Here is a 25,953-nt window from a genome sequence, read left to right as displayed (position 1 = left end):
GACCATTTAGCTTTCGGATGTGCTGAAACAAATTTTGGCCCTTTGGATAGTTCCTTTTGTGCTAGTGTTTTAGGCAGTTTTAAAAATGTGGATTATCTATCTCTTTTAAATGCCTTACAGTACATATTTATTATGGATATGAATTCTTTTTTTATTGAGATATAATTGGCATTTAATATCATATTAATATCAGGTGTACAACATGATGATTTGATATTTGTATATATTGCAAATGATCACTACAGTAAGTCCAGTTAACATCTGTCACCATATGTAATTATCAAGTTTTTTTTTCTTAGGAGAACTTCTCAAGTTGGCTTTGTTAGCAACTTCCAAATATGCAGTACAGTATTAAAAACTATAGGCACCGTGCGGTGTATTACATCCCCGTGACTTTGTTTTTTTTATCACTGGAAGTCTGTACCTCTTGACAAGCTTCACCCATTTCACCCCCCCCCCCCCCCACCTGTGTCAACCATCAGTCTGTTCTCTGTATTTGTAAACTCGGATTTTTTTTTCTTTTTTGCGATTCCACACGTAAGTGAGAACATACAGTTACTTGTCTTTCTCTGTCTTGATTTATTTCACTTAGTATAATGCCCTCCAGGTCACATCCTTCTTTTTTAGTGATAACACTCTATTTTGTATATGTGTGTGTGTATATGTATATATAAAATACATGAGGAGATAATGTATAATAGGATACATAACATATCTAATAGGACATATTATATGTAAGGACATATATATCAGGATATAAAATATGTTAGTATATATAATATATAAGTATCTTTATCAAATTTTCACATTGTCTTTAGCCATGTTTTCATTGATGGATACTTAGGTTATTTTCATTACTTGACTATTATACATAATGCTGCAGTAACCCTGCAGGTGCACATATATTCTTGAGTTGGTGTTTTGTTTTCTTTAGAAGTTAAAATTGTTGGATCATATGGTAGTTCTATTTAATTTTCTGAGGAACCTCCATAATGTTTCCCATGGTGGCTGCACCAATTTACATTTCCAACCACAGTGCACAAGGAACTCCCCTTTCTCCATGTCCTTACCAGCACTTAACTATTTATTATCTTTTTGATAATAGCCTAACAGGTGTGAGGCGATAGATACCTCACTGTGGATTGGATTTGCATGTATCTGGTGATGAGTTATGTTGAGCACCATTTCACGTACTTGTTGCCTGTCTGTATGTCTTCTTTGGAAGAGTGTGTATTCAGATTCTCTGACCACTTTTTTTTACTTAAATTCCAGTTATTTAACATACAGTGTAATAATATCAGTTTCAGGGCAATAGTTAGTAATTTAACACTTGCATACAATGCCCAGTGCTCATCGTGACACGAGCACTCCTTAATCCCCATCGCCCATTTAGTCCATCCGGCCCCCCCCCCCCCACCGTTCCCCCTCTGGTAACCATCAGTTTGGTTAAGAGACTATCTCTTGGTTTGCCTCTCTGTTTTTTTCCCTTTGCTCATTTGTTTCGTTTCTTAAGTTCCACAGATGAGTGAAATCATACAGTATCTGTCTTTCTCTGACTTATTTTGCTTAGCATAACATTCTCTAGCTCCCTCCACATCATTGCAAATGGCAAGATTTCATTGTTTTTGACGGTTGAGTAACATTCCACTGTGAACATATACCACATCTTCTTCATTCGTTCATCAGTGGATACTTGGGCTGTTTCCATAATTTGGTTATTGTAGATAATGCTGCTATAAATATCGGGGTGCATGTGTCCCTTTAAATTAGTATTTTTGTGTTTTTTGGATAATAGGGTAGTTCCATTTTTAACTTTTTGAGGAACCCCCAAACTGTTTTCCACAGTGGCTGCACCAGTTTGCATTCCAGTCAATATAGCAAGAGGGTTCCCTTTCTCCATACCCTCTCCAACACCTGTTGTTTCTTGTGTTGTTGATTTTAGCTATTCTGACAGGTGCAAGGTTATGTCATTGTAGTTTTGATTTGTGTTTCCCTGATGATGAGTGATCATGAGCAGCTTTTCATGTGTCTTTTGGCCATCTGGATATTTTCTTTGGAAAAATGTCTATTTGTGTCTTCTGCCTAGTTTTTAATTGGATTTTTAATTTTGGGGTGTTGAGTTTTATAAGTTCTTTATATATTTTGGATACTAATCCTTTTTGAGATAGGACGTTTACAAATATCCCATTCTGTAGATTGCCTTTTAGTTTTGTTGATTGTTCCCTTCCCGGCACAGAAGCTTTTTGTTTTGATGCAGTCCCAGCAGTTTATTTTTGCCTTTCTTTCCCTTGCCTCAGGAGACATAGCTGGAAAGAAGTTGCTGCAGCTGATGTCAAAGAAGTTACTGCCTCTGTTCTCTTCGAGGCTCTTTACGGTTTCAGGTCTCACAGTTAGGTCTCTGACCACTTTTTAATAAAAAAAATTCTTTTTCTTTTGCTATTAAGTTGTATGAGTTCTTTATATATTTAGGATATTAACCCCTTATCAGATACAGATTTTCTTTGACTTATGATGGGGTTGTGTCATGATGAAACCATTGTAAGTTGAAAATATCATTAGGTTGAAAGTGCATTTAATACACATAATTACCATACATCATAGCTTTAGCCCAGCCTACTGTAAACATGCTCAGAACACTTATTAGCCGACAATTGGACAAAATCATTTAACCCAAAGCCTATTTTATAATAAAGTGTTGAATATTTCATGTAACTTATTGAATACTGTACTGAAAGTGAAAAACAGAATGGTTCTATGGGTACAGAATGTTTGCGTAAGTCTGTCAATCATTTACCGTCATGACTGTGTGACTGACTGGGTGCTGTGGCTACGTGTTGATGTCCAATATCACGAGAGAGTATAGTACTGCACATTGCTATCCTGGGGGAAAAAATCAAAATTTAAAATTAAAAGTATACTTTCTACTGAATGCATATAGCTTTTGCACCATTGGAAAGCAGAAAAATTCAAAGTCAGGGCCTGTCTGTATATGATTTGCAAATAATTTCTCTGAAGGTGGCCTTTTCATTTTGTTGATGGTTCCTTTGCTCTGCAGAATCTTTTTAGTTTGGTGTAGTCCCATTTTTTATTTTGCTTTCATTGCCTTTGCTTATGATATCATATACTAAACATCATTGCCAAGAGCATTAACAATGAGCTTACCATCTGTTTTCTAGGAGTTTCTTGGTTTCTGGACTTGCATTCTAGTCTTTAATCCATTTTGAGTTAATTTTTGTGTATTATGTAAAATGGCGGTACAGTTTCATCCTTTTGCACGTGGCTATCCTATTTTCCCAACATTGTTTAATTGCAGTGACTGCCCTTTCCCTGTTGTATAGTCTTGGCTCTTATGTCATAAATTCATAATGTATATGTGGGTTTATTTCTGGGCTCTCCATTCTGTTTCACTGGTCTGTGTGTCAGTTTTCGTGTTGATGCCATACTGTTTTGATTACACTTGTATCTCATAGCTTTGTAATATAATTTGAAGTCAGGGAGCATGATGACTTCTGTTTTGTTCTTCTTTGTCAAGATGGCTTTGGCTTTTGGAGTCTTTTGTGATTTCATGTAAATCTTAATATTGTTTGTTCTGTTTCCATAAGAAATGCCATTGGAATTTTGATACAGATAGCATTGAATCTGTAGATTGCTTTGGGTAGTATTAACATTTTAACAATATTAATCCTTTCATTCCATGAGCACAGAATATCTTTCCATTTATTTGTGTCTGGTTCAATTTCTTTAATTAATATACTAGAGTTTTGAGGATATAGTTTTTTGCCTTTTGGGTTAAATTTATTTATAAATATTTTATTTTTTGATGCAACTGTAAATGGGATTATTTTCTTAATTTCTCTTTATGATCATTGTTATTAGCATATACAGATGCAACAGACTTCTGTATATTAATCTGGTATCGTGAAACTATTGAATCCATTTATTCTAAGTTTTTTAATGTATACTTATTTTTGAGAGAGACAGAGTGTGAGCAGGGGAGAGGCAAAGAGAGAGAGAGACACACACACACAGAATCTTAAGCAGGCTCTGTGCTCTGAGCTGTCAGCACAGAACCTGATGCGGGGCGCGAACTCACGACCCGTGAGATCATGACCTGAACCGAAGTCAGATGCTTAACTGACTGAGCCACCCAGGTGCCTCTATTCTAACAGGTTTTTGATGGAGTCTTTTGGGTTTTCTATATATAATATCATGCTATTTGCAGACAGAGACAGTTTTACTTCTTTCTGAATTGGATGCCTTTTCTTTTCCTTGCCTAATTGCTCTGGCAAGGACTTCTAATATAGTTTTAGAATAAAATACGTGTATATAATATATATATGTATACATACATACTGTGTACATATATGTACACATACATATACACTATATGTATAGTATATGTATACACATATACATACATACATATATAGTATGTGTGTGTGTATATGTATATATGTATATATATTCTAATATATATTAGAATAAAAGTGGCAAGAATGGGTATTGTCATCTTGTTCGTGATCTTAGAGGAAAAGCTTTCAGCTTTCCACTAATGAATATGAAGTTAGCTGTGGGCTTGACATTTATGGCTTTTAATATGTTGAGGTATGTTCATTCTATACCCAGTTTGTTGAGATTTTTTATCATAAATGGATGTTGAATTTTGTCAAAGGCTTGTTCTGCATTTGTTTAGGTGATCATAGGTTTGTGGGGTTTTTTTTACCCTTCATTTGTTAATGTGGTGTATCACTTTGATGGATTTGTGGGATATTGAACCACCCTTACATCCCCCACAATAAATCCCACTTGATCATGGTATATGATCCTTTTAACACATTGTCAAATTCATTTGTTAGTATTTTGTTGAGTGGCTTGCATCTGTGTTCATCAGGGATATTGGCTTGTAATTTACTTTTCTTATGGCATCTTTGTCTGGTTTTGGTATCGGGGTAGTGCTGGCCTTATAAAATGAGTTTGGAAATGTCCTCTTATATCTTGGAAGTTTTAGAAGGATTGGTATTCATTCTTCTTTAAATGTTTATTAGAATTAACCATTGAAACCTGGTCCTGGACTTCTGTTGGTTGGTTGTGAGGTTTTCGATGACTGATGCTATATACCTTTACTAGTAATCGGACTGTTGAGATTTTTATTTGTTCATGATTCAGTGTTGGTAGTCTGTGTGTTTCTAGGAATTGGTCCATTTCTTCTAGGTTGTCCAATTTTTTTGGCATATAATTGTTCATAGTCATCTCTTAAAATCCTTTGTATTTCTGTGGTATCAGTTGTAACATCTCTTTTATTTCTGATTTATTTATTTGACTCCTCTGGGTTTTTTCTTAGTCTAGCCAAAGGTTTGTCAGTTGTGTTTATCTTTTCAGAGGACTAGCTCTTAGGTTAATTTATCTTTTCTATTTTTGTCTATGTGTTGCTGCACTGATCTGTATTATTTCCTTCTTTCTCCTAATTTTGGGCTTCATTTGTTCCTTTTTCTTTTTTCTGGTTTCTTTTGGTATAAGGTTATATTGTTTGAGCTTTCTCTTTTAAAAAAAAAAACTTTATTTATTTATTTTTGAGACAGAGACAGAGCATGAGCAGGGAAGGGGCAGAGAGAGAAGGAGACACATAATGTGAAGCAGGCTCCGGGGTCCAAGCTGTCAGCACAGAGCCCGACGCGGGGCTCGAACTCACAAACCACGAGATCATGACCTGAGCCAAAGTCAGACGCTTAACCGACTGAGCCACCCGGGTGCCCCTCTCTTGTTTTTTCGAAGCAGCCTGTGTTGCTATACACTTTTCCTCTTAGAACTGCTTTTGTTGCATCTCGTAAGGTTTGGCATGTTGTATTTCCGTTTCCCTTTGTCTCAAGGTATCTTTTTATTTCTCTTTTGATTTCTTCTTGACCCGCTGGTTGTTGAGTAGTGTGTAGTTTAATCTCCACATATTTGAATCTTCCAGTTTTTTTTTATTCGTAATTGACTTCTAGTTTCTTGGCATTGTGATCAGAAAAGATGATTCATACAATTTCAGTCTTCTCAAATCTATTAAGATGTGTTTTGTGTCCTAAAACATGATCTTTACCACAGAATGTTCTATGTGCATTTGAGAGGAATGTGTATTCTGTTACTTTTGGACGGAATGTTCTGAATATATCTATTAAGTCCACCTGGTCTAATGTGTCATTGATTTTTCTGTCTGGTTGATCTATCTCTTGATGAAAATGGAGGTATAATGTCCTCTATTATTATTGTATTGCTTTCTACTTCTGACTTTAGGTTTCTTAGTGTTTGCTTTATATATTTATGTGCTCTTGTATTGGGTGCATAAATGTTTACGGAATTTATGAAATATATACAAATATCTTCTGGTGGGATTGACACATTTATCATTATGTAATAGCCTTCATTATCTGTTTTTGTAGTCTTTGTTTTAAAGAATATTTTACCTGACACATGTACAGGTACCCCAGCCTCCTTTTGGTTTCTAGTTACATGAAAAATATTTTTGCATCATTTCACTTTCAGTCTGTCTTGTCCTTGTGAAGTAAGCCTCTTGGAGGCACCATATAGATGAGTCTTGTGTTTTGTTTTTTTTTTTTTTTTTTATGTTTGTTTATTTTTGAGGGAGAGAGAGAGTGTGTGAGCAGGGAAGGGGCAGACAGAGGGAGACACACAGAATCTGAAGCAGGCTCCAGGCTCTGAGCTGTCAGCACAGAGCCCGAGGCGGGGCTGGAACCCACAAACCGCGAGATCATGACCTATGCTTAAGTAGGATGCTCAACGGACTGAGCAACCAGGTGCCCTGATCAGTCTTGTGTTTTTATCCATTTAGCCTCCCTGTCTTTTGGTTGGAGAGTTTAGTTCAAAAGAAATTATTGACAGGTATGTACTTGTTGCCATTATGTTGTTTTCTGGCTATTTTGTATTTCTTCTGTTCCTTTCTACCTCTCTTGCTCTCTGCCTTTATGATTTGATGAGTGTTTTTAGTGGTATAGATTTATCTTTTGTGCATTTACTGTAGGCTTTTGCTTTGTGTTTATCATGGACACACAGGTTTATAGAACAACCTATAACAGTTTATTTTAAGCTAATAACATAAGTTTGAACACATTCTCAAACTCTACATTTTTACCCTCCCAACATTTTATGTTATTGATGTCACACTTTATGTGTTTTAATCTTGTGCATCCCTTAACTAATTATCGCAGTTATTTTTACTACTCTTGTGTCTTAACATTCATATTAGCTTTCTAAGCGATTAATTCTCTACCTTTAGTATAGATTTACCTTTACTAGTGAGAGTTATACTCTCATGTATTTTCCTATTTCTAATAGCACTCCTTTATTTTCAGCTTAAAGAAGTCCTTCTAAAAACACTTCTTATAAGGCTAGTTTAGTGGTGATGAACTCCTTTAGCTTTTGCTTGTCTGGAGACTTATTTCTCTCTCAATTTCAAAGGACACCTTGGCCAGGTAGAGTATTCTTGGTTGGAAGTTGTTTTAATTTTCAGTACTTGGAATATATTGTGCTTCTCCCTTCTGGCCTACAAATTTCTGCTGAAAATCTGATAGTCGGATGGGGGTTCCCTTGTATGAAAACAACAAGTTGTTTTTCTCTTGCCACTTAAAAGATTCTCTCCTTGTCAAAAATCTTTAACTTGTGACATTTTAATTATAACGTGTCTTGGTGTGGGTCTCTTTGGGTTCATAGTTTTTGGAGCTCTGTGGGCTTCCTGTCAGGATTTTCTTCTTTTTTTATGGCTGAATATTTCAGTATATATATACCACAGTTCTTTACCCATTCATCTCTCTGTGGACACTTAGATTGTGTCTGTGTGTTGCCCGTTATAAATGATGCTGCTGTGATCAGGGGGTATGGTTCTCTCTTTGACACAGGATTTTTGTTTCCTTTGGTTATATTCCCAGAAGTGGAATTGCTGGATCATATGGTAGTTCTCCTTGTAATTTTTTGAGGAAGCTTCCTATCGTTTTTCCCTAGTGGTTGTCCCAGTGTACAGCATGGGCAACAGCTTTAATGGTGGAGGCCCTGAGCAAATGAACCATTGCTGAAAGCCACCAGGATTAATTATCACAGGCTAAGCCTTATAATTTGGCTTCATAGGCAGCTGCTGACTTATACCCGGGTCCCAGAGAAGCTGTCACAGCCCCTTCTAGTAAAACCAGCTCCCTTTCTTGGATACCTGAAATTCTGAAAGTTAAGGCTTTCTCACCTCTAAAAGTCCAAGTATTTGAGGGGCATAAGCACTAAATCCTTATCTACTTATCAACTGTATCCCATTCCCAAGTGTTTACTGAGGACCCCCTGCATGCACTGCGCTCCCTGGGTAGAGCAGTGGTTCTCTCAAAGGTTTTTGCTTGCCTACATCCTAAAACAATTTTGAAGATCTTTGTATCTCACACATTTAAATTTTGACAGCTAAACTTTTCATAATAAATTTAAATATCTGTGAAGTGTATATTTTTTGGTATGCAAAACACTGTTTCATCACTCATTTACATGTATCCAAAGAAATTGAAATACAACGTTGATTTGGAGTACCATCATTTAAAAACATACAGACAAGCTCTTTTTTAACAGGCAGCAAATTTACATTAATTTTCTCCTTGAACCCGTATTTCCCTTTCACTTGTCCCACAATATTTTATCCTAATGTCAAACATTTTATGCTGCTGGTATTTTCTTGATGTTCAGAACAAAAATAATGTATATAAATTTAAATTTACTTGGAAAAAATTTCTTGTGATCATAAATCCACTAAATGCTGTGGATTCTACAGGATTGGATCATTGTCATATTTATTAACACACAGTTGATCACACCAATACTGTTCAAATTTAATAAATATTAAGGAAAATATTCCCTCAACTGTATCTTTTTTTTTTCCTGTAACCGTGTCTTATAATGGGATAGATGGAGATCGTTTTTATAATTTATTCAGGTTCCTAGGACAGTTACTTACTTATAAAATGAAACAGGGTTCAGCATCCTATATTTGGATATTTATAGGTGTAAGTACTTGGAATGTCTTATGCACAGAAAGTAGTTGAATAGGAATGGAAAGGATTTCGGGGCACAGCAATATCACTTGATCCTCCGAACTCTTGAGCTATGTGGCAGCAGTCACATAGTAATCTGTCATCAATTTCTTTTAGTATGTTTTACTTCACAATTGTTTTAGATGGACAGAAAAGTTACAGAGACAGTCCAGAGTGTTCCTGAATGCCCCTCACCAGTTTCCCCATCGTAACATCTTCCATAACCCCGGTACATTTGTCACAACTAAGAAACTGGCACTGTTAACTCCATCAGTCTGTTCTTTAATGATCTCTCATCTGTTAAGTCATTTTGGTATTTCTCCTGTTTTGTTGAAAGCACAGAATTAGAAACATCTGAGTAGTGAAAGGATTTGTCACCCAGCCTTTCCCTTTCTTGTTTCCTGGAAAGTGTATTAAAAATAGGCTTACTAAGACTTACCACGTAACTGTGGGTTATACCTTTTTCACTGTTGGTCTATCATTTGTCCAGTCTGGCGTACTGGAAGAATTAGGAAAGCCATAATAGTGATCATTTTATCATATCTTTGCTAATACCCTGTTTCTTGATAAAATAATTTTTCTCTTATTTATATCAAAACCTTGGAGCTTCGGATTTAGGTCATTTCGTTTATGGAAAATGTTCGAGGTTGGCCATAGAACTTAAATGTCAAAGCATTCCTTCTTGTTAAAGTGTTGAGTAAAACTAGCCCTTATTTTTTCAATGTAAGCAAAAATGTTAATATGTTAATGAATTTGAATCCCTAAGTTGGCATGTGGACAGGGTCTGTGGTCCAGAGCCTTCCTTCATAAATGCATGGTCATCTGGGATACTTTTCATCCCGTTTTCTTGGTTTCCTCACACTGGAGCATCTCTCAAGAGTGATGTCCATTTTGATTGTACTTGGGAAGGGAAAAGGCGAAGTATCTAAACACAAATTGACATTGTTCCCGCTCTCCTCAGTGTATGATACATGTGAATGCAGAACATCCCCAAATGAGCCAGAATACCCATTTCTCTTATAATCCTCATGCTTAACAGAAACGCATGAAAGACTGGTAAAGTCCTGTATCCCTTTTCCCTCCCTGGCTGTGCCAGGCTACTAGTCACTGTGGGAAGCAGGACAAGGGTGGTGGTGCAGGGAGTTCTGACATGAGACCTCTATCACATGTGCAGATCACTTAGGGTAGATCACTTTCAGGAAAAAGTACATGAGAAAGTTGAAGATCTGGAAATGAATTAAACCTCTCTGGACAACAGACCTTGCAAGGCCCTTAGGAACCCCAGGGTATATATATTTGAGTCGGGTTGGGGCTGGAAGGAGGCCCATGAGATGCTGATATCCATGCCCACTATGAGGATGGGGAGTCCCCAGGGGCAGCGGGACTCAGCAACAGCCACCATAGGGATCCTTCTCCAAGGCTGGTTTTCATGAAGGACAGTTGGGAGTGTCTTACCTAGTGGGCTGGAAGAGGTTGCAGGGTTATGGTTCTTGGTCTGATTTTTGCTCTTTGAGAACTTGTGACCAGGAACAGATTGCTTTTTCCCCTCCAACTTGAATAGTGTGCAGACATCGAGAAAGCAAAGACCCTTAAGTAAGAGATACTTAATTGGTCTAAACTTATAAAAATAGTTGTTCTCGATTATCATTCTACAGTAGAGTTTTGCCTTTAAGTAGCTGTGTATTTACATGACAAAGTGATGCAAATACAGCTAACTGTCCTCATAGAACCCCCGGACTTCACAGTGAGCCTGCAGCACCCGAGCTGAGACAGGCCCCAAACTGGTTGTGTTTTAGTATCCTGTTTTCTGCAGTATTAAGGGGGGGGGGGGGGGGGGCTCTGAGCTTCTTCCCCATTAGAAAAGCCCAGATTCCTTTGGTCTCTGCCTGTATGGGCCTCATAGTGACTCTTGTATTTGTGCAAGAAGAAGCAGGGCGAAGTCAGCAAGGCAGCCAGCGCCGACAGCACCACCGAGGGAACGCCGGCCGATGGCTTCACAGTACTCTCCACCAAGAGCCTCTTCCTCGGCCAGAAGGTAGGCAGATGTGCAGCCTCAGTCTGCTCGCGGCCCTGGGACAGATGGGTGGAGGCCACCTCTGTTGCAGGAAGGCCTGGGGATTCCCGGAGGCCACTCCTGGCCGTGTGGGTGTGGAAGGAGGAGTGGGTAGCCTCACGGGGGGGCTGCGGCAGGAGCAGTGGGGGAGAGTGGCAGGTGGGAAGAAGAGGTAGTGGTAAAGAAGCGGGAAAGCCGCTCCCGTGGTGGTGGGGGGCTCGGGACAACCCCAGGGTTAGTCTGCAGAAGAAGCTACTAATGTGGGATACACTGGTCATCATGTAGCCCCCGGCCAGCAAAAGTGCCCCAAGTCAAAGCTGGGTCTTGGAAAAGGAAAGGTCTAGTAGGCAGCGCACAGGCTCGGGTGGGCACTGAAGTCAGAGCCTCTGCTCCGGGGGCGGGATTGTTTTTAGACGTCCTTAGGTAATGGGTGCACTGAGCCACCTCTGGACTCCTCAAGCCAATCTTTTGTTTGTTTTAATCGTGGGCAATGTATTTTCAGCCATCCCAGTGATGCAGCTTTGCCAGGACGCCATGGTTTTGTAAAAGATGATTCACTTTTGTTGAAAATAAAAATGATGCAAAGGCTTTTAAGACCTGAGAGTGAGAGTTAATTAATAATGCTCTATTAACACCAAAAACAAACAAAACAAAAAACAAAAAAAACAAACAAACAAAAAACGGGGGGTGGGAGAGAGAGGGAATTACGCTTCTCTTAATGTTTCAGTCCTACGTGAGAAACAATTAAAGGCATGAATGAATTTGACCTTCATGTAAACTGCGTTGTGGCTAACAACTTGGTTCTGAAGCTGCATCATTTTTACAACCTCACTGTCAATTTTCTTTTGCATCTCAGTGACACAGCCCTCCTGCTCCTGCATTGCAAGCGCTCCTTCCCCTCTTCCCCCCTTCCTGTCACTAATTGCACTCAGGCTCTCATGATGCAATTCCTGTGGTGGACCTTGTGTTCCAGCAAATAACCATTGCAGCTGACATTTTATAACCATTATCTGTATTTTGTACGCATTTTTCAAAGGGAAAAATAAGCAGCGCTTGTCATCTGAAGGTCTGGGGCTTTCAGAGTTTTCGTTTAAAAGATTTTTGTTTTTATTTGTTTAAAAGTTTCAACTCAGCAGTGAAGGCAACCACCTGGGTCTACTTTCACACCCTTTAACTTGTCCTCTGGGTAATACAATACATGGAACGTTAACGCGAAGCGCCTTCCCACTTGCTTTGGTTTGAACTCGAGTGTGAACACCCTGCTCTTGAGGGGTAGCTCCAGTGTCTTTAGGTCCCTGTTGCAGACCGTCAGCCAGGCCTGGAAGCCGATTCAGCAGGTAGAACAGTTCAGGCCCTCCTGCTGTCCCCCACCGTCTCTCACGCTTTCTCCCATCCCACCCTTGGGTGCCCTGCCCCTGGCCTCTCCCTTCCCTGTGGTGGTCTTGCTGTCTCCTGCTGACTACCCCACAGCCAGCCTCATACCCCCTTACTGGACGAACTCCAGTACCCTCAGAATAGCAGCACTCAGCCACACAGGTGTCCATGTACAAATGGATGCCCTTCTCGATCTCGGGGTCAGGGTCTTGTCTGGATTCTGCTGCATGTGAGCCCTGGAAGGGAGCTGGCAAAGGCAGCAGACACCTTGCTAGTTCCTCTGCAGCCACGCAGTGCCTTCTTCCCCACCATGTGGGGTCTCAGGACCAGGTGCCACAGGCCTAACAGTACAAGAGAGTACAAATCGGCAAACACTGTACCCCATTCAGGATTGGGAAGAGGGGAGACCAAAAAGCTATAGGGAAGTACTGACACTCCATAATAACCTACAGGTGTGTCATCTACTGTTGTTTAAGAAACAGGAAAATGGGAGAAGTAGACTTGGCAAAGAAACTAATATGCCTGTCTGAGGTCTTGACTTCTGTTTGGTTGAGCTGAACCCCGTGTAAAGCGGTCAGCTGTCAGAGAGGGGGCTGCATGCAGACCCAGACAGACCACCCACCTTCTTTCCCACATCCCACAGTTAAGTGTCAGTGGGGAGAACAAACACCGAGCTACCGTGAGGCTGCCCTCCGCGTCAAATGTGCTGCCAGGTTAATGACCCAAAACTCACACATCCAGGGCGAGGTACCCCCAAATCCAGCGCCACACATGCCCTTTAGCAGGCATGCCTCTATCTCCCCAACTGTGGCATCACAGAATAAGGGAACACCTCAAGTCAGCCTTGGTGCCAGCATCGGAAACTAGTGTGCCAGCAACCCTTTCTGGAACGCTGGGCCCTGAGGTGTGAGGTAGAGCACGTATTTATGGTCAGGAGCGTTATTTTGCAAGCAGTACTTTCTGGTCCTTTATTGGCTATTACTGTGGGGTGAAAGTCATGGCTTAATAATGCAAGAGGGGCAAGAGTCCTAAAACTGATGAGAATTTTCACACAAAGCGCATTTTAAAATGTTACTACAGACCTTAGTTCGTTTTTGTTTTTTTATTCAAGCTAGTTAACATAGAGTATAGTCCTGGTTCCTGGAGTAGAACCCAGTGATTCATCTCTTCCATACGACACCCAGTGCTCATCCTGAAATGTCCCCTTCTTCATGCCCATCACCCATTTAGCCCATTCCTCCACCCACCCCTTCCCTTCCAACAGCCCTCAGTCCTCTGTATTCAAGAGTCTACGGACGTTAGCTGTGAGTTGGATTTTAGGCAGTGTCCTAAGAAGCGTACCTGAAGATGAAGACCATATCGTACCCTTTGTCCCACGAGTCCTGTTTTCCCATCTTTGACCATGAAACCCATGCTTGAACGCTGCAAGCAGGAGAAGGTAGAGAAAGGTGATACTGCGCCCTGCACAGCCCTGTAAGGCCTGGTTGCTAAGCTACTCACAGAAGCTGGCCCAGGGCTCAGGAGCCTGGGGTCTAATTATCATTGACGATGGTGTATTTCAGGTTCTCAAGTCTCAGGAGTGATCGTCCTCATTACTCTTTTATCCAGCGTTCACACACATTGTTGAATTGTTTTCAAAAAGAAGACAGTGCTGTGAATCTGAATCTACCGAATGTTTTTGCTTTGTGCTTCAACAGAGATTCACAGCTTCCTTCCAGAGATTGAAAAACCTGATGGGTTTTTTTTATTTCCAAAAAATTCTTCCAATGTGTATTTCTATAAATCTGTGTCAGTGGTAGTAACTGATTGGGGCTTCCTTGGTCAGCAGTAGGGAAGGCAGAGTAAGGAGAGTGTGAGTGAGTCTCCAAGCCTCCCAACTGTCAGGATCGGAGCCGCAGCCCCATAGGCCACTAAAGGCATGGGGCAGGGTACTTTGGGTTGTCTGCCTCGCAGAGACACCCGGTTCCCAGAGGCTGGAATACTATAAGGAGAGGGGGCAGTTGAAACGGCAGTGAGGAGAAAAGGGCTGATGCCTTCTTTCTACCCCTACAGCTGACAATGGGCCTCTCACATGCCATGAAGGCTGCTGGCTCTGGGCTTCTAGGCCTCCAGTGGTGCTCACATGTGTCCTTTGTGTGGCAGGTCTAGCCTGAAACCTGCCAGATGCTACCACCAGACCTGAGATCTTCAGGAGAATTAAAGCTGGAGATCTGGGGATGTGCGCAGGCAGGGCATCAGAGCACTGTTAAAGAAAACCCCTTGATCCCAGAGGCAGGGCAGGATGGGGCCACAGAGAAGACACAGTTCTCCATGAGGGGCTTAGAAACAGTGCCCTCTCCCTTGGCCTTGGTTGAAGTGGACTTTGGTGACAGGAAGAGAGTTGCATTGTATATGGCCAGCACAAGGAAATAAGACTGGTCAGTCTTTTCCCTTCCTTGTCCATTGTGAAGGCATTGTCAAAGAGATGTCAAAATTTAATAATTCCAGGCCAGATTTAACATGTCCTTCAGATAGTGTTTATCAATTACTTTTGTTTCCTAAAATGGAATTTTTGATAAGTAAAAAAAAAAAAAAAGGATTCCTCTAGCCAAATAGGTCATGTCAAGGCGCAGTCCACATATCTGTCTAGTAGTTCCAAGCCACTGGCTCCTTCCCTATCATTGGCAGGCCTCCTTCTGACCTGCCCTAAGTGGTGGGGGCCACAGCCAGCCTTCCAGAAAGGCCAGGTTGGCCCTGAGCCACTTGAGGTCCATTGCAGACCAAGGGCCCGGTTTCTGAGCTCTGGCATTTCCATTAGCCCTGCTTTAAGAGAAGAGAGATGTGCATTTCACCTCAGAGTTGTCGGGATGTTTGACATTCAATTCCAGCTCTGTTTGTGTGCCTGTAGCAGCCTGAGCACTGTCTCGGGCCTCTTGTGGCACTCAGGGTTAAGAGACAACCCAGTCTCTGCCTTCTGAGAGCTTCTCCTAATGGGTTCACTTGTGAGTGGAGAACAAGGACTAATGTGGACATAACCACTGGATGGAATTTGGGGGTACTACAGACCGAGAGACCGGATGTGGTAAACCCAGCTGAGATTAGGGTAGTCAGGGCCCAGAGGTGGAAGGGTCTCACGGGACACTTAGCTAGGTCCCCTTCTTCCACCTCCACAGCCAAGTAGGACCCCCTTCTGCTCTCTAACTGGCAGTGCCCTTTTGTCACTCTCTACGGTGGCCAGCAATCTTCAGATGTTTTAAACTCCCCGTGCTGTCATTCAGAACTTATTTTTCCTTTTTTTTTTGTTTTTTTAAGACTTTTATTTATGTATTTTTTTAATGTTTATTTTTGAGAGAGAGAGACAGCATGAGCAGGGAAGGGGCAGAGAAAGAAGGAGACACAGAATCTGAAGCAGGCTATAGACTCTGTGGTGTCAGCACAGAGCTCAACATGGGGCTCAAACTCATGAACTGCAAGATCATGACCTGAGCCAAAGTCTGAGGCTCTGACTGAGCCACCCAGGTGCCCCCAAAACTTATTTTCCCATCATTCCCAATGATAAGACAAAGAAGTAGAGACCTTATTCAAATTTCGAAATCATTAGTCCCGCCTCCCAGAGAATCAAACTAAATACGAGAATTTTCGCAGTTACCCAGAAATCTTATTTCCCAGCCCACAGGTCCCCCTGCTCTGCCCTGTGCTTCATAGAGCCACGTGGCTCCTGGGGGAAGGGGGTTGGGACTTGGCAGGATTGGCCATCTTTCCTGGCCCCACCAGGCCTATTTGTATGTACCCACTGGACAACAGGATCCTTGCAAGACATTTGCACACGTGGCCTGTTTGTATCCCATGCTGATGGGCTTTCTCCTCCTGTTCATGGGAGCTTTGGCCTTTGTTCTTGATCATTTCACTGTTGGCTTCTGTCTACTGGCCTGCCCGCCCAAGCCAATCTGGTTACCCAGGTGTCTTTCCAAAGTGCCTCTAGCCATGTGGCCTCTCCCCTCGCACCCATGTCTCTCCCAGACACACACAAGGCTCCCCCCACCCCAAACACATGCTATATAGTCCAGAGGTGGTTTTTTAAAGTACCTCTATATATTTAATAGCAGAATGGTTCTGCGGCTCAGCCCCTCACCCTGAGGACTTGTACTAAGCCTGGTACACAGCGGAATATAGTCGGAAAAGCAAGACTCAGATGTGAGGGAGAGTGAGAGTACTTGGTTGGCTGGGAATTCTCTGTTGCAGGGGCCGCGGCTCGGTGCGGTGCTTCAGAAAGCAGGCTGCCTCTGTCAGAAAGGAAGGTGCAGAGAGTGAATAGGGAGTTCTCCGAGGAATTTGCGCTGTCTGCGACCATTCCCTCGCTTCAGCACTGCCATGAAGCCCCCGGAACCCACCCCCCACACACAGTTTGTCCAGAGAGCCCATCCCACAGGCAAAAGGGGGCTTCTCCCCAGGCAGAGTCAGAGACCATGTTCTGGGGTCTTCTCTGCTAGCCAAATCAAAGCCCATGGAAAACAGCTGATTTTCCAATGAGGCATCTCCAAGTATAAGTTCAGAAGCATCTACGCCATTGGAAAAAAAAAATAGCGTGAATTTTAGGGATCTGAGCATGTCTTTTTTTTAAAACAACAAGAAAGGAAACTCCTAGGTATCCTAAAAGTGTACTTATCTATACCACACCGAGTAAAGTGTTGCTTTCCCGGTTTTCTCCTTTCCCTTCCTCCCTCAACAACCTGCTACTACTTTACAGTATAGGGTCTTGGGGTGTTTGTTTTAGGAGGAAGAGCAGGGAAGATTCACTTAATTTGAGTTGCTATAAACACTGTTTGCTTGAAGTGAGATGCAATACTTATAATCAAACCCTTCCCCTTGTCCTGAATCCCGACTCCTCACTTGCCTTCCTCGAGCCCCCCTAGTCTTGCCCATGCACACCCCTTCTCCCTCAGCACAGCAGTTAGCACCCTCGCCCTGGTACTGGTCTCTTGTATGCCTCTGTCCTGCAGTGCTGAGTGCTCTGCTGTGTGAGGTCACCGCCCCCCCCCCCCCCATGGGCTTCTTCCAGGTTCGGGGATGTTGGTGGCCCCTGAACCACCTGCAGTGCTGGGAACCATATCCCAGGAAGTCCCGGTGCAGAAAACTTGTTCCTCTTCCACCTTCCAGCCCTAACTAGAAATGGGACCCTGCTGAGCCTTTCCCCAGTCGTATGACCAGATTTCTTTCCAGAAGTGCTTTCTCACAAAGAATTACTTAGTTTCAGCAGGTCTTTTTTGAGAATCTCCTGTCTACTTCTGGGAATCAGAAATGCGGGTTTATATTTCTGGTGCTTATAGGGTGTCAGGTTTTTTGTTTGGTTTTGTTTTCAACAAAACACTTGGCCTCAGAAATTCAGTGCATTGGAGCTTAGTTGCCAAGAGCCTCCCTGCCAAGTGGCTGCACACGGCCCTGTCCTCCAAGTGCGTGCCTGGACAAAGGCTCCTGTCCTGCTGGGCCCTGCGGCTGCGGACAGCTCTTCCAGCGTGGATCACAGTGGGTCCCAGGCACCAGCTCCTCTGAGGGCTGCTTAGGCATTGCTCTTGGCTGCAGTTGTTAGGAATTCATGTCACTGAAGGATAAGCGTCTTAGAGAGTGAGCTAGCACTTTGCTGCAGGCACTTGGAGCTAAGAACAGGAGGGGAAAGGGTAGGACCCAGGACAGTAGTCCTGGGCCAGCTAATTCCACTTGTCCTTCTGACAGGCGAATCTAGAACTCAGGTCTTCTTTCATCCTGATGCTTGCTATAGCAATGGAATACCTGTGGGAAGGGAGGACATTCATTGGCTCTTCAAAGAGAGCCAGTTGGTTTCCATGCTCATGAAACTCGAGGAAAATCCTCGACCCAGTGGGCCTCCACACGGTGAAACATTTTAAGAGACACACGGTCTTGCCAGAGAACTGCTGGTTCTCTTCCTGGCTTTCACCAGAACTTCAGGATTAGAGGTTTCTAAGCAACAGACCATCTTGCTCCTTGCTACCTCCGAGCAGGGCAGGGGAGCCAGCCAGCCAGTAGTCAGGGTGATGGGGACAACTTTAAAGACCCGTGGCCAGTTAGAGGAGAATGGCAGAGCTACTAGGGCTTTCCCACACCAGCTGGGACTTCTCTACCATCCCAGGGCTCAAAGAAGAGGTCACATACACCGTTCCCACCTCGGCAATGAGTACCCCGATGCTGGGTCCTGATAGCTGCTGTACTTTGTTCCTTCAAAGGGAAGTGGATCCACGAGTCCACATGGCTTATGCCTCCCTTTGGCCCCAAGCATCACCCAGCAGGTTCTGGAGCTTCAGCCTAGCTTGCTTCCTTTCAGCATCCCGAGCAGCCCTGGAGCCTTGTTTGAACTGGATTCATTTTAGCCAGCGACTCCCTGTCCCGCCTCCCCACCCCCACCCCGTGCGCCCAGTGCCCCTGGAGTGTGCACTGCCCTTCATCTGTATCCCAAGGCTCACTTCTCTGTGACTTCCCGGCTGTCCTGTTATTTCCCACCTCATGCTTTTCTTTTCAGCTGAACCTTATTCACAGTGAAATCAGTAATTTAGCCGGCTTTGAGGTGGAGGCCATAATCAATCCTACCAATGCTGACATTGACCTTAAAGATGACCTAGGTAATTGGGGATGGGGTTTGGCACCGCCAGCTGTCAGATGAAAAGTTATGGAACCCAGAATTTAGGCTCTTCATCGTCTCAAACTTCAGATGGTCAAGCCAAATTCCCAAATCCCAGTTGAACATTGGAAGGAAATCCTCAATGTTTACTCACTCCAAGCCATTTCAAATGGAAATGATCCGATAATGTTTCATTGAGTGCAATTGGCTATTTTCCCCTTGATTGTAAATGTATTGCTATCTAAATTCTCTTCCATAATGATCATACTGACTGCTGGTTACTTGGGAGGGATTTTTTAAAAATGTGTTTGTTTTTTTTTAGAACTGAAAAATCTCAGGTTACTACAAAATGATAGTTTCTCCATTTAAGCCCTAATTAGAAATGACAAAGCTTAAAAGCACTTGAAAAGGGAGAAAATTAAACTGCATCACTATATCATTAAGTTGTCTTTAATCCACCAGTAAATTGGTTTCCCCTAAATTTACCACTTACTGTCACTTCCTCAATTTTTTCTAGAACTGAAAACAGTATATGACTGCATGCCAGCTTCATGAATTATTTGATTAGGGGATGATATTAAACAGAAGGGCAACATCTCTTTCTGGGTGAGCTCCTACAGAGGATAACTCTGCCTCAGAGCCACGGTGTCTCCCTGGTTGGGGGCAAGCTGAGAGGGATCCCTCAGTATCCCATTCTGTGGCTTGATCTTTGCCCGGAGAACTGTCAGCTCAGGGGCTCAGTCAAGGCTCCTGACCTCTCAGCCTTGAGCCTTGACAGGGGCAGCAGACTAGCAGAGGCCCACCAAGGTAGCTTCAGGCCTGATGCCGACCCAGGTTTGTTTTATAAACCTTTACCCCCGACCTTTGGCTACCTTTGTAAGGTGGCAGATTCGTTTACTGGCACAGATGCTCATTCCAGAGCCCAGGCCCGACCCACACCAACTGGGTGTAACAGTGGGCCGGAAACATAGGAACTGGGACTCAAGAATGCCCTGCCCGGCCTTGTTTTCTGACCACATACTCTCTTCATATGGATATTTTCTTAAAAAAAAAAAAAAAAAGGCCACAGGCTAGAAAAAGCAGGGATCCTATCTATCCAAAGTATGTTTTATGTGTAAAATACATGAAAATAAAGAGTGACTAGAGTAAATGCTAGATCTGGAAACACATTTGTACACATTGAGCGGGAAAAAAATAAAGGCCGTTCTCTATGCACACATACTGTTTTCTTGGTTTTCAAGAGCTGTCCCTTGAAGGCAGACCAAACGTTGAATGTCGTAAGACCAAAACTCCAGCTCTGAACGTTGATGGCTGCCAACAAAATGGAGAAACTCGTTGTTGTGGTTGGCCTGATAGTCCACGTTTTTTTTAAAACAGATGCCATGTTTTAGTAGCCTTCTCAGTGGGGTGCCAGTTTTATAGGCTTTTGCGAAGTGAAACGGGGCATTCGTTGTTTTGTTATTTCTTTTAATCTTTGGAAATGATCTCATGTGTGTGTTTCTCTTTTTTTGGACATGTCATTCAAATGTTTAATTTAAACATGTCACATTTGATATTCCTCCTCCTCCTCCTCCTCCTCCTCTTCCTCCTCCTCCTCCTCACCCCCATCCACATGTGCGCACACTTCGTGGACTGATTGCCCCTTGGGCTCACATGTTGGAATCGACCAGGTAGGCCAGCCCTGCCATTGGGGCATTAGTAAATGTGCCTGTGCGTGGGTCTCGGTCCAACACAGTTGATATACATTTGTTTACCTGTTATAGTTGCAAGTTGTACAGGCTGACATTGCCTCGATCGACAGTGATGCTGTCGTTCACCCGACAAACACTGACTTCTACACCGGTGGTGAAGTAGGTAATGCCTAGCCGGGTGCTGCCGAGTGTGTGTGTGCATGGTCAGTCGGCCGCCGCAGACAGCTTGATCCTTTGACAGCTATGCAGGGCTGCATTCATTTCACACTTCCAGCTGTCCCCGGCCTCCCCAAGGTCGACCTTGCTAAGGTCTCCAGTCCCCGGGCTGCAGACACGAGAGGTACAGCTAGTTGGCAGCCAGGGTGCGTCATGCAGCTCACAGATGGGCGCGCTTCTGGTTTGGAAACTGGTTCGGCAGCATCATTTCTGCATTTGCTTCACGAGGCACAGCTTTGTCGGAGACTGGGTTCACCCGTGATTTCAGCTGTGAAGGGGATGCAGCCAGGTCGGCCGAGTGGCCTCCAAGACCACTGATGTGACCGCTGTGGACCAGACACATAGCAATACCTAGGCACAGGTGTCAGCACCGCTCCCCCCACTTTGGCATCGGAAGCACACTTTCCTGAAGATGGCCTCAAGGCCTCAGGTGCACTCGGGCATTTTGAGAACACTCTCCCACACTGAGGTTCTCAGACCTTTATTGCATGAAAGTCACCTCATTCTGATGGGGGGGTGCCTAGACCACTTGAGAAACTCTGCTAGACCCAGCAAGCTCCTTCCTGTTCCCTGGCAGCTGACACCCATAGTCATTTGGCTTCTGGCGCTCAACATCTGAGGGTGGGGTGAGGGAGAGAGAGGGAAGGCTGGGTGCCAAGCCCTGGGGCCGCTGGCCTGCTACATGAAAGTCAGGTAGTGCCCTGCTCTAAGAGTATGCTGTGCTGCTTACGTGATGCGGGGGCATCCGGATGGATGGCAAAAAGGCACCGCTTTGGAGCTAGGTAGAAGGAGCGCAAATCCCAACCTTGCTATCTGTAGGTCATGAGAGCTGGGCCAGTTACTTAACTCCCCAGTGCCTCGGTTTCTCTGTCCTATCGCAAGAGTGATAATAGTGAGGGGATAACTTAAGCAAAGCACCTTGTTTTGTGTCTGCCTCCTGATTGGTGCTTACCGTATAGCCTTACTCTCACGTGTATCTAATGATTTTTACCATCGATGTGCTAGTCCTGAGAGTGGTGCCCTAGGTGTATATTTGAACACCACTTTCTAAAGTGGTGCCCTTGCTACGGGCAGAAGTGAAGTCATGTTGAAGGCTGAGGCTATGGGGATTTTCATGAGCGTCCCAGACAGTGGAAGTCCAACAGCTTAGCAATGCGAGGCTGTCCAGCTCTGTTTAGTGTCACGAGCAAAGCCCGCTGTTCACAGCCCGCCCTAGCCACTGGGATTTGGGCTGATTGCTCTCCTGGGCATTTTGGATCTCGGACGTGGATGGAAAAGACACACTGGACGGGAAGTTGGGATTCGCCAAGTCGTCCAGGCCAAAATGAAATCAGGCTGTAGGCAATTAAAATAAACTGCACTTTCACAAGATTTTGGAGGAGTTTAAGAGCTCCTAAGTCAGACAGCTTAAGAGAAAGATATTCTTTCTCTTTATTTCTTGACCAAATGAACACTTGATGGGAGGGAAATAAAGAGAACAGCTAAGGGCTTATCTTTCCACCAGGAGTGACTGAGGCCTGGGTTCATCCTGCCATCCAGGACTTTGGGTAAAATGGAAATTAGCACCCTTCGGGCGCGAAGGGGTCTCCCCCAGGCCCGAGGAGGAGAGAAAGCTTTCTTTGCCGTGGCTGTGGAAGGGGTGCGTTCAGCAGGATTAGTTGTGCTGGGACATAGAGCTGGAGGCTTTGAGATGGAGTTAGGAACCAGCCGGGGGATAGCAGGGACAGAACCTAGTCCTTCCTAAACCGTGATCAGAACTGGTGCTAATCCTTTCCCCTGTGATGTGCTTGCCCTCCCCCCACTGAGGTGCACAGGGGAGGCATGCTGAGCCTCAGTGACTTCTAAGTACCCTGGGTCCATGAGCTTGCCCGAGGTCAGGGGGCCCATCACTCACGGACACTGTCACGGCTGGAAAAGAACCTCCACAGGTTCGGATGGCTTCACTGGCTGGCCGGAACCCTAAATGACTGTGCCAGAACCCAGGTCTTCCAAAGCCCACCTCAGTGCCTTTTCTCAGTGAACCAGTCCAGACTAGTACTGAACCCACCTATCTTTTACAATGCCAAAACAATGACAAACCAGATTCATGCATGGCCTCAATTGGTTCCAGCTCCCACTTTGATGTGTGAGAGGGGAAAAGAGGAAGCTAGGACACGATCACTCTATTTCTCCCATTGGGTGTGAATTCCTGAGACCCAAGACTGCTGGAAGAAGGAATGCCAGTGCAGGAATGCTTAGCCCCGTGATTAACTCTTACCCATCACAGTTCTTTCTAACAGTGAAATAGACCACAGGCTTAGCCTGACATATGCCCAAGCCTAAATTTTCGCTTAGGCTGTTTTGAACACCAATACTTATGCCTGCTTTCTAAGCATGAAATAATGTTCTTGTTCTCATGGGAGTAACACGTGTTTATGCTTGGGGGCAAAGAAGCCAATTGCTTTATGATTAACCCTGAAGTGAAGCCTAAAAAACAAGAGTCTTACATTACTAGTGTTGACAATACAGTCGAACTGGGCCTGTTTCTTGTTACAAAGTACACGTGTGTCTACATGAACATGTGCGTACATATGTGTGTGTAGGAGTCCAGTCCTGACCGGGTGATTGCCTGCAACCTAGGGTTCAATTTTTAAGTTTGGGAAATGCATTGAGTGTATTTTAACTTGCAAATTTCACTTCTAATTAAAGCGAGATTTGATTATAAGTAAAAAAATTTTAAAGTAAACACTCTTCCTAAGATCAAACACCTTTAATTCCAAATAAGCCCATTTTCTTAATCGTTTTTGCTTTAGAGAGGAGCTGGTAGTATTCCTCCAGTGCTGATCTTATTTTGCCTCCCAAATTTCTCAGTTCTCCCCGAAGAGCATATGGGGGTACAGGATGCACACCTAAAATAGTTGCAACTAGAGCATATTTGTTTCCCTCCTGCAAACTTGAGAATGGGTCAGGAGGGAAGGCCCGACCAGGTGTGGCGGGCAGCAGTGTTTGGGACCCAGCAGATTCAGAAATCAGAGGCGTTTTTCTCGGCTGCGTGATATTTTGAGTGAACCCGTAATTGGGCCTCACTCCTCTGGGTTGTATCCTCAGAGTCTCCCCTTCCTGCCGGGTGGAGGTGGCTGTGAGGCCTGACCCTGCTCCCTCATGCCTGTCCGGCCACCGTTTGTGACGCTGGTCTTTGTCAGAAACAGACAGCAGCTGTCACAGCAGTTAGAAGTCTCTGGAGTGGATGTGTTTTCCCTCCTGACACCTCTGCTATTTTAAGTGTCTGTGACTGCTTTCCAAGACAGGCGGAGGCGTGAGGGCAGTCTGGGCTAATAAGGGATGCTGGATCCTACCCCAAGCATCCCGTGCTAATTGCTCTTTAAAAGCAGGGCCTGCTCTTCGCCATCCTAGAGCTCCCTGGGGGTGCCGGCCTGCCGGTCACGTTCATGCACACAACCCCAGACTTCCTGCAGTGGGCCGGCGTGCGGGCCAGTGCCTGCCATCAGCCCCGGTGCCGTCTCTTTTGTGACAGTGCCCAGACGATGTGCTCTTCCTTCCAGATACTTCTTGGGGTTAGTTCACTCCTGCAGAACAAGCACGCCAGTGAGGCAGGTTTTTCTAAGAGAAAAAGACCTAGTCCCGACAGGGTGAATCCAAAGAGAATTTGGGCTGGTGCACTCTGATGCGCCCTGACTGACACCTACTACAGTGTGCCGAGTGCATCTCCGAATTTTCCAAGACAAATGGTGAATCTTAAGGGGAGTATTTTATCCTCTTGTGAGGAAAAGTACTTTAAAATGTGCAAAACTGATGAATCAGAGCTTAAGGAAGAGAGACCCCATTCTGGCCAAACTTTAAAGGACGATGTTGTCACACGTTTTCAGTGCCGCCTGTTGTGCCACACGAGGCATTTAACCAACAGGCCTCACAGGTGTTGGTAACCTTGTGTGGGAACCCGGTTTGCCTGGCAGGAATTGGGTACTTAGCAAGAACCCGAATTCCAGAAAAGGTGCTGCCTACCTCCGCTGGGTTTAACCTTGAAAATCTGGTGAACAGTCATCTTCTTTTACAAACTTTCATGTAGTACAAGCTCCCCTTTAAGCTCTGCTTCTGATGTTGCCTTCCTTTACCTAAAGTGATTCTGAGTCATTAGTGTGATGAAGGAAATAGTGTCTGAGGCCATTTTTTTCTTTTTTTTTTATCTTTTTTTTTTCCTTTCCTTTTTTTTTTTTTTTTTTGTTTTTTTTGTATTCACCTTTGACACCAGAGCTGCAAAATAGGAAAGAAGTATGGTCAGAACGGTGGTCCAGAGGTGGCCAAATCTGAATGCTTTCTTCTGGGCACACTGCCAAGGGGAGAGCTGGCTCCCTGATGGGAACTTGGTATGCTTCCCCTAAAGCCTTCATATTTGGGGGTTCTCCTCAGAAGAAAATCTAGGGGCGGGGGGCATGAGCCTCAGAAGCCAACGCCATCTGATTTCTCATGGCGAGAAATGCAGGACAGGCACGCTTGCAGGGAACAGGCGTGTCCCATGTCCCTCGTATCTCTGGCATATCCAGGATTACCCTGAGTCACCCCCAAATGTCGGACAGCAAAGCCAGCTCAGTGGTAATTGGCCGAGTGGTGAATCTTTTCTAAATTTCACTTTCATGACTTAACCAAGTCTTAGTTTCCTGTTTTGCAGCTGTATGGAAATTTAGCTGGTCAGATCATTTGAAGTATGTAATCACCTGACATGCTAAGTGTCTGTGTGTGCCCTGAGATGCAAGAATGACAGTCTGACCTCACCCTGTCCTTGTCTAGGAAACACGCTGGAGAAGAAAGGTGGCAAGGAGTTTGTGGAAGCTGTTCTGGAACTCCGAAAAAAGAATGGGCCCTTGGAAGTAGCTGGAGGTGAGCTGGGGCAGCGCCTTGGTTATTTGGGCGTGGCCCGTGCAGCATTAGGAAAGCCTGATTATGAGGCATCTTGGAACT

General features: G+C 44.0%; 1 protein-coding gene across 4 annotated transcripts in view; it reads left to right on the top strand.

The window, feature by feature from the left end:
- MACROH2A1 (macroH2A.1 histone) overlaps positions 1-25,953 on the top strand; it is a 79,139-nt gene that overhangs the window by 42,412 nt on the left and 10,774 nt on the right. The window contains exons 7-9 of one of the 4 annotated variants that reach the window (XM_040444519.1): positions 10,978-11,088; positions 20,854-20,944; positions 25,783-25,872. In XM_040444519.1, coding sequence (XP_040300453.1) covers positions 10,978-11,088; positions 20,854-20,944; positions 25,783-25,872 — 292 coding nt within the window. Of the gene's footprint in view, positions 1-10,977; positions 11,089-18,991; positions 19,092-20,853; positions 20,945-25,782; positions 25,873-25,953 lie in introns of all 4 variants that reach the window. The other 3 variants (XM_040444521.1, XM_040444518.1, XM_040444517.1) reach the window with 3 other exon arrangements.

This window comes from Herpailurus yagouaroundi, unplaced genomic scaffold (genome assembly GCF_014898765.1).
Source record: "Herpailurus yagouaroundi ecotype Mexico unplaced genomic scaffold, PumYag 192, whole genome shotgun sequence".
In the NCBI taxonomy this organism is placed as follows: Eukaryota; Metazoa; Chordata; class Mammalia; order Carnivora; family Felidae; genus Herpailurus; species Herpailurus yagouaroundi.
Note: the sequence above shows the minus strand (reverse complement) of the source record. Positions and strands in the feature narration are given on the sequence as shown.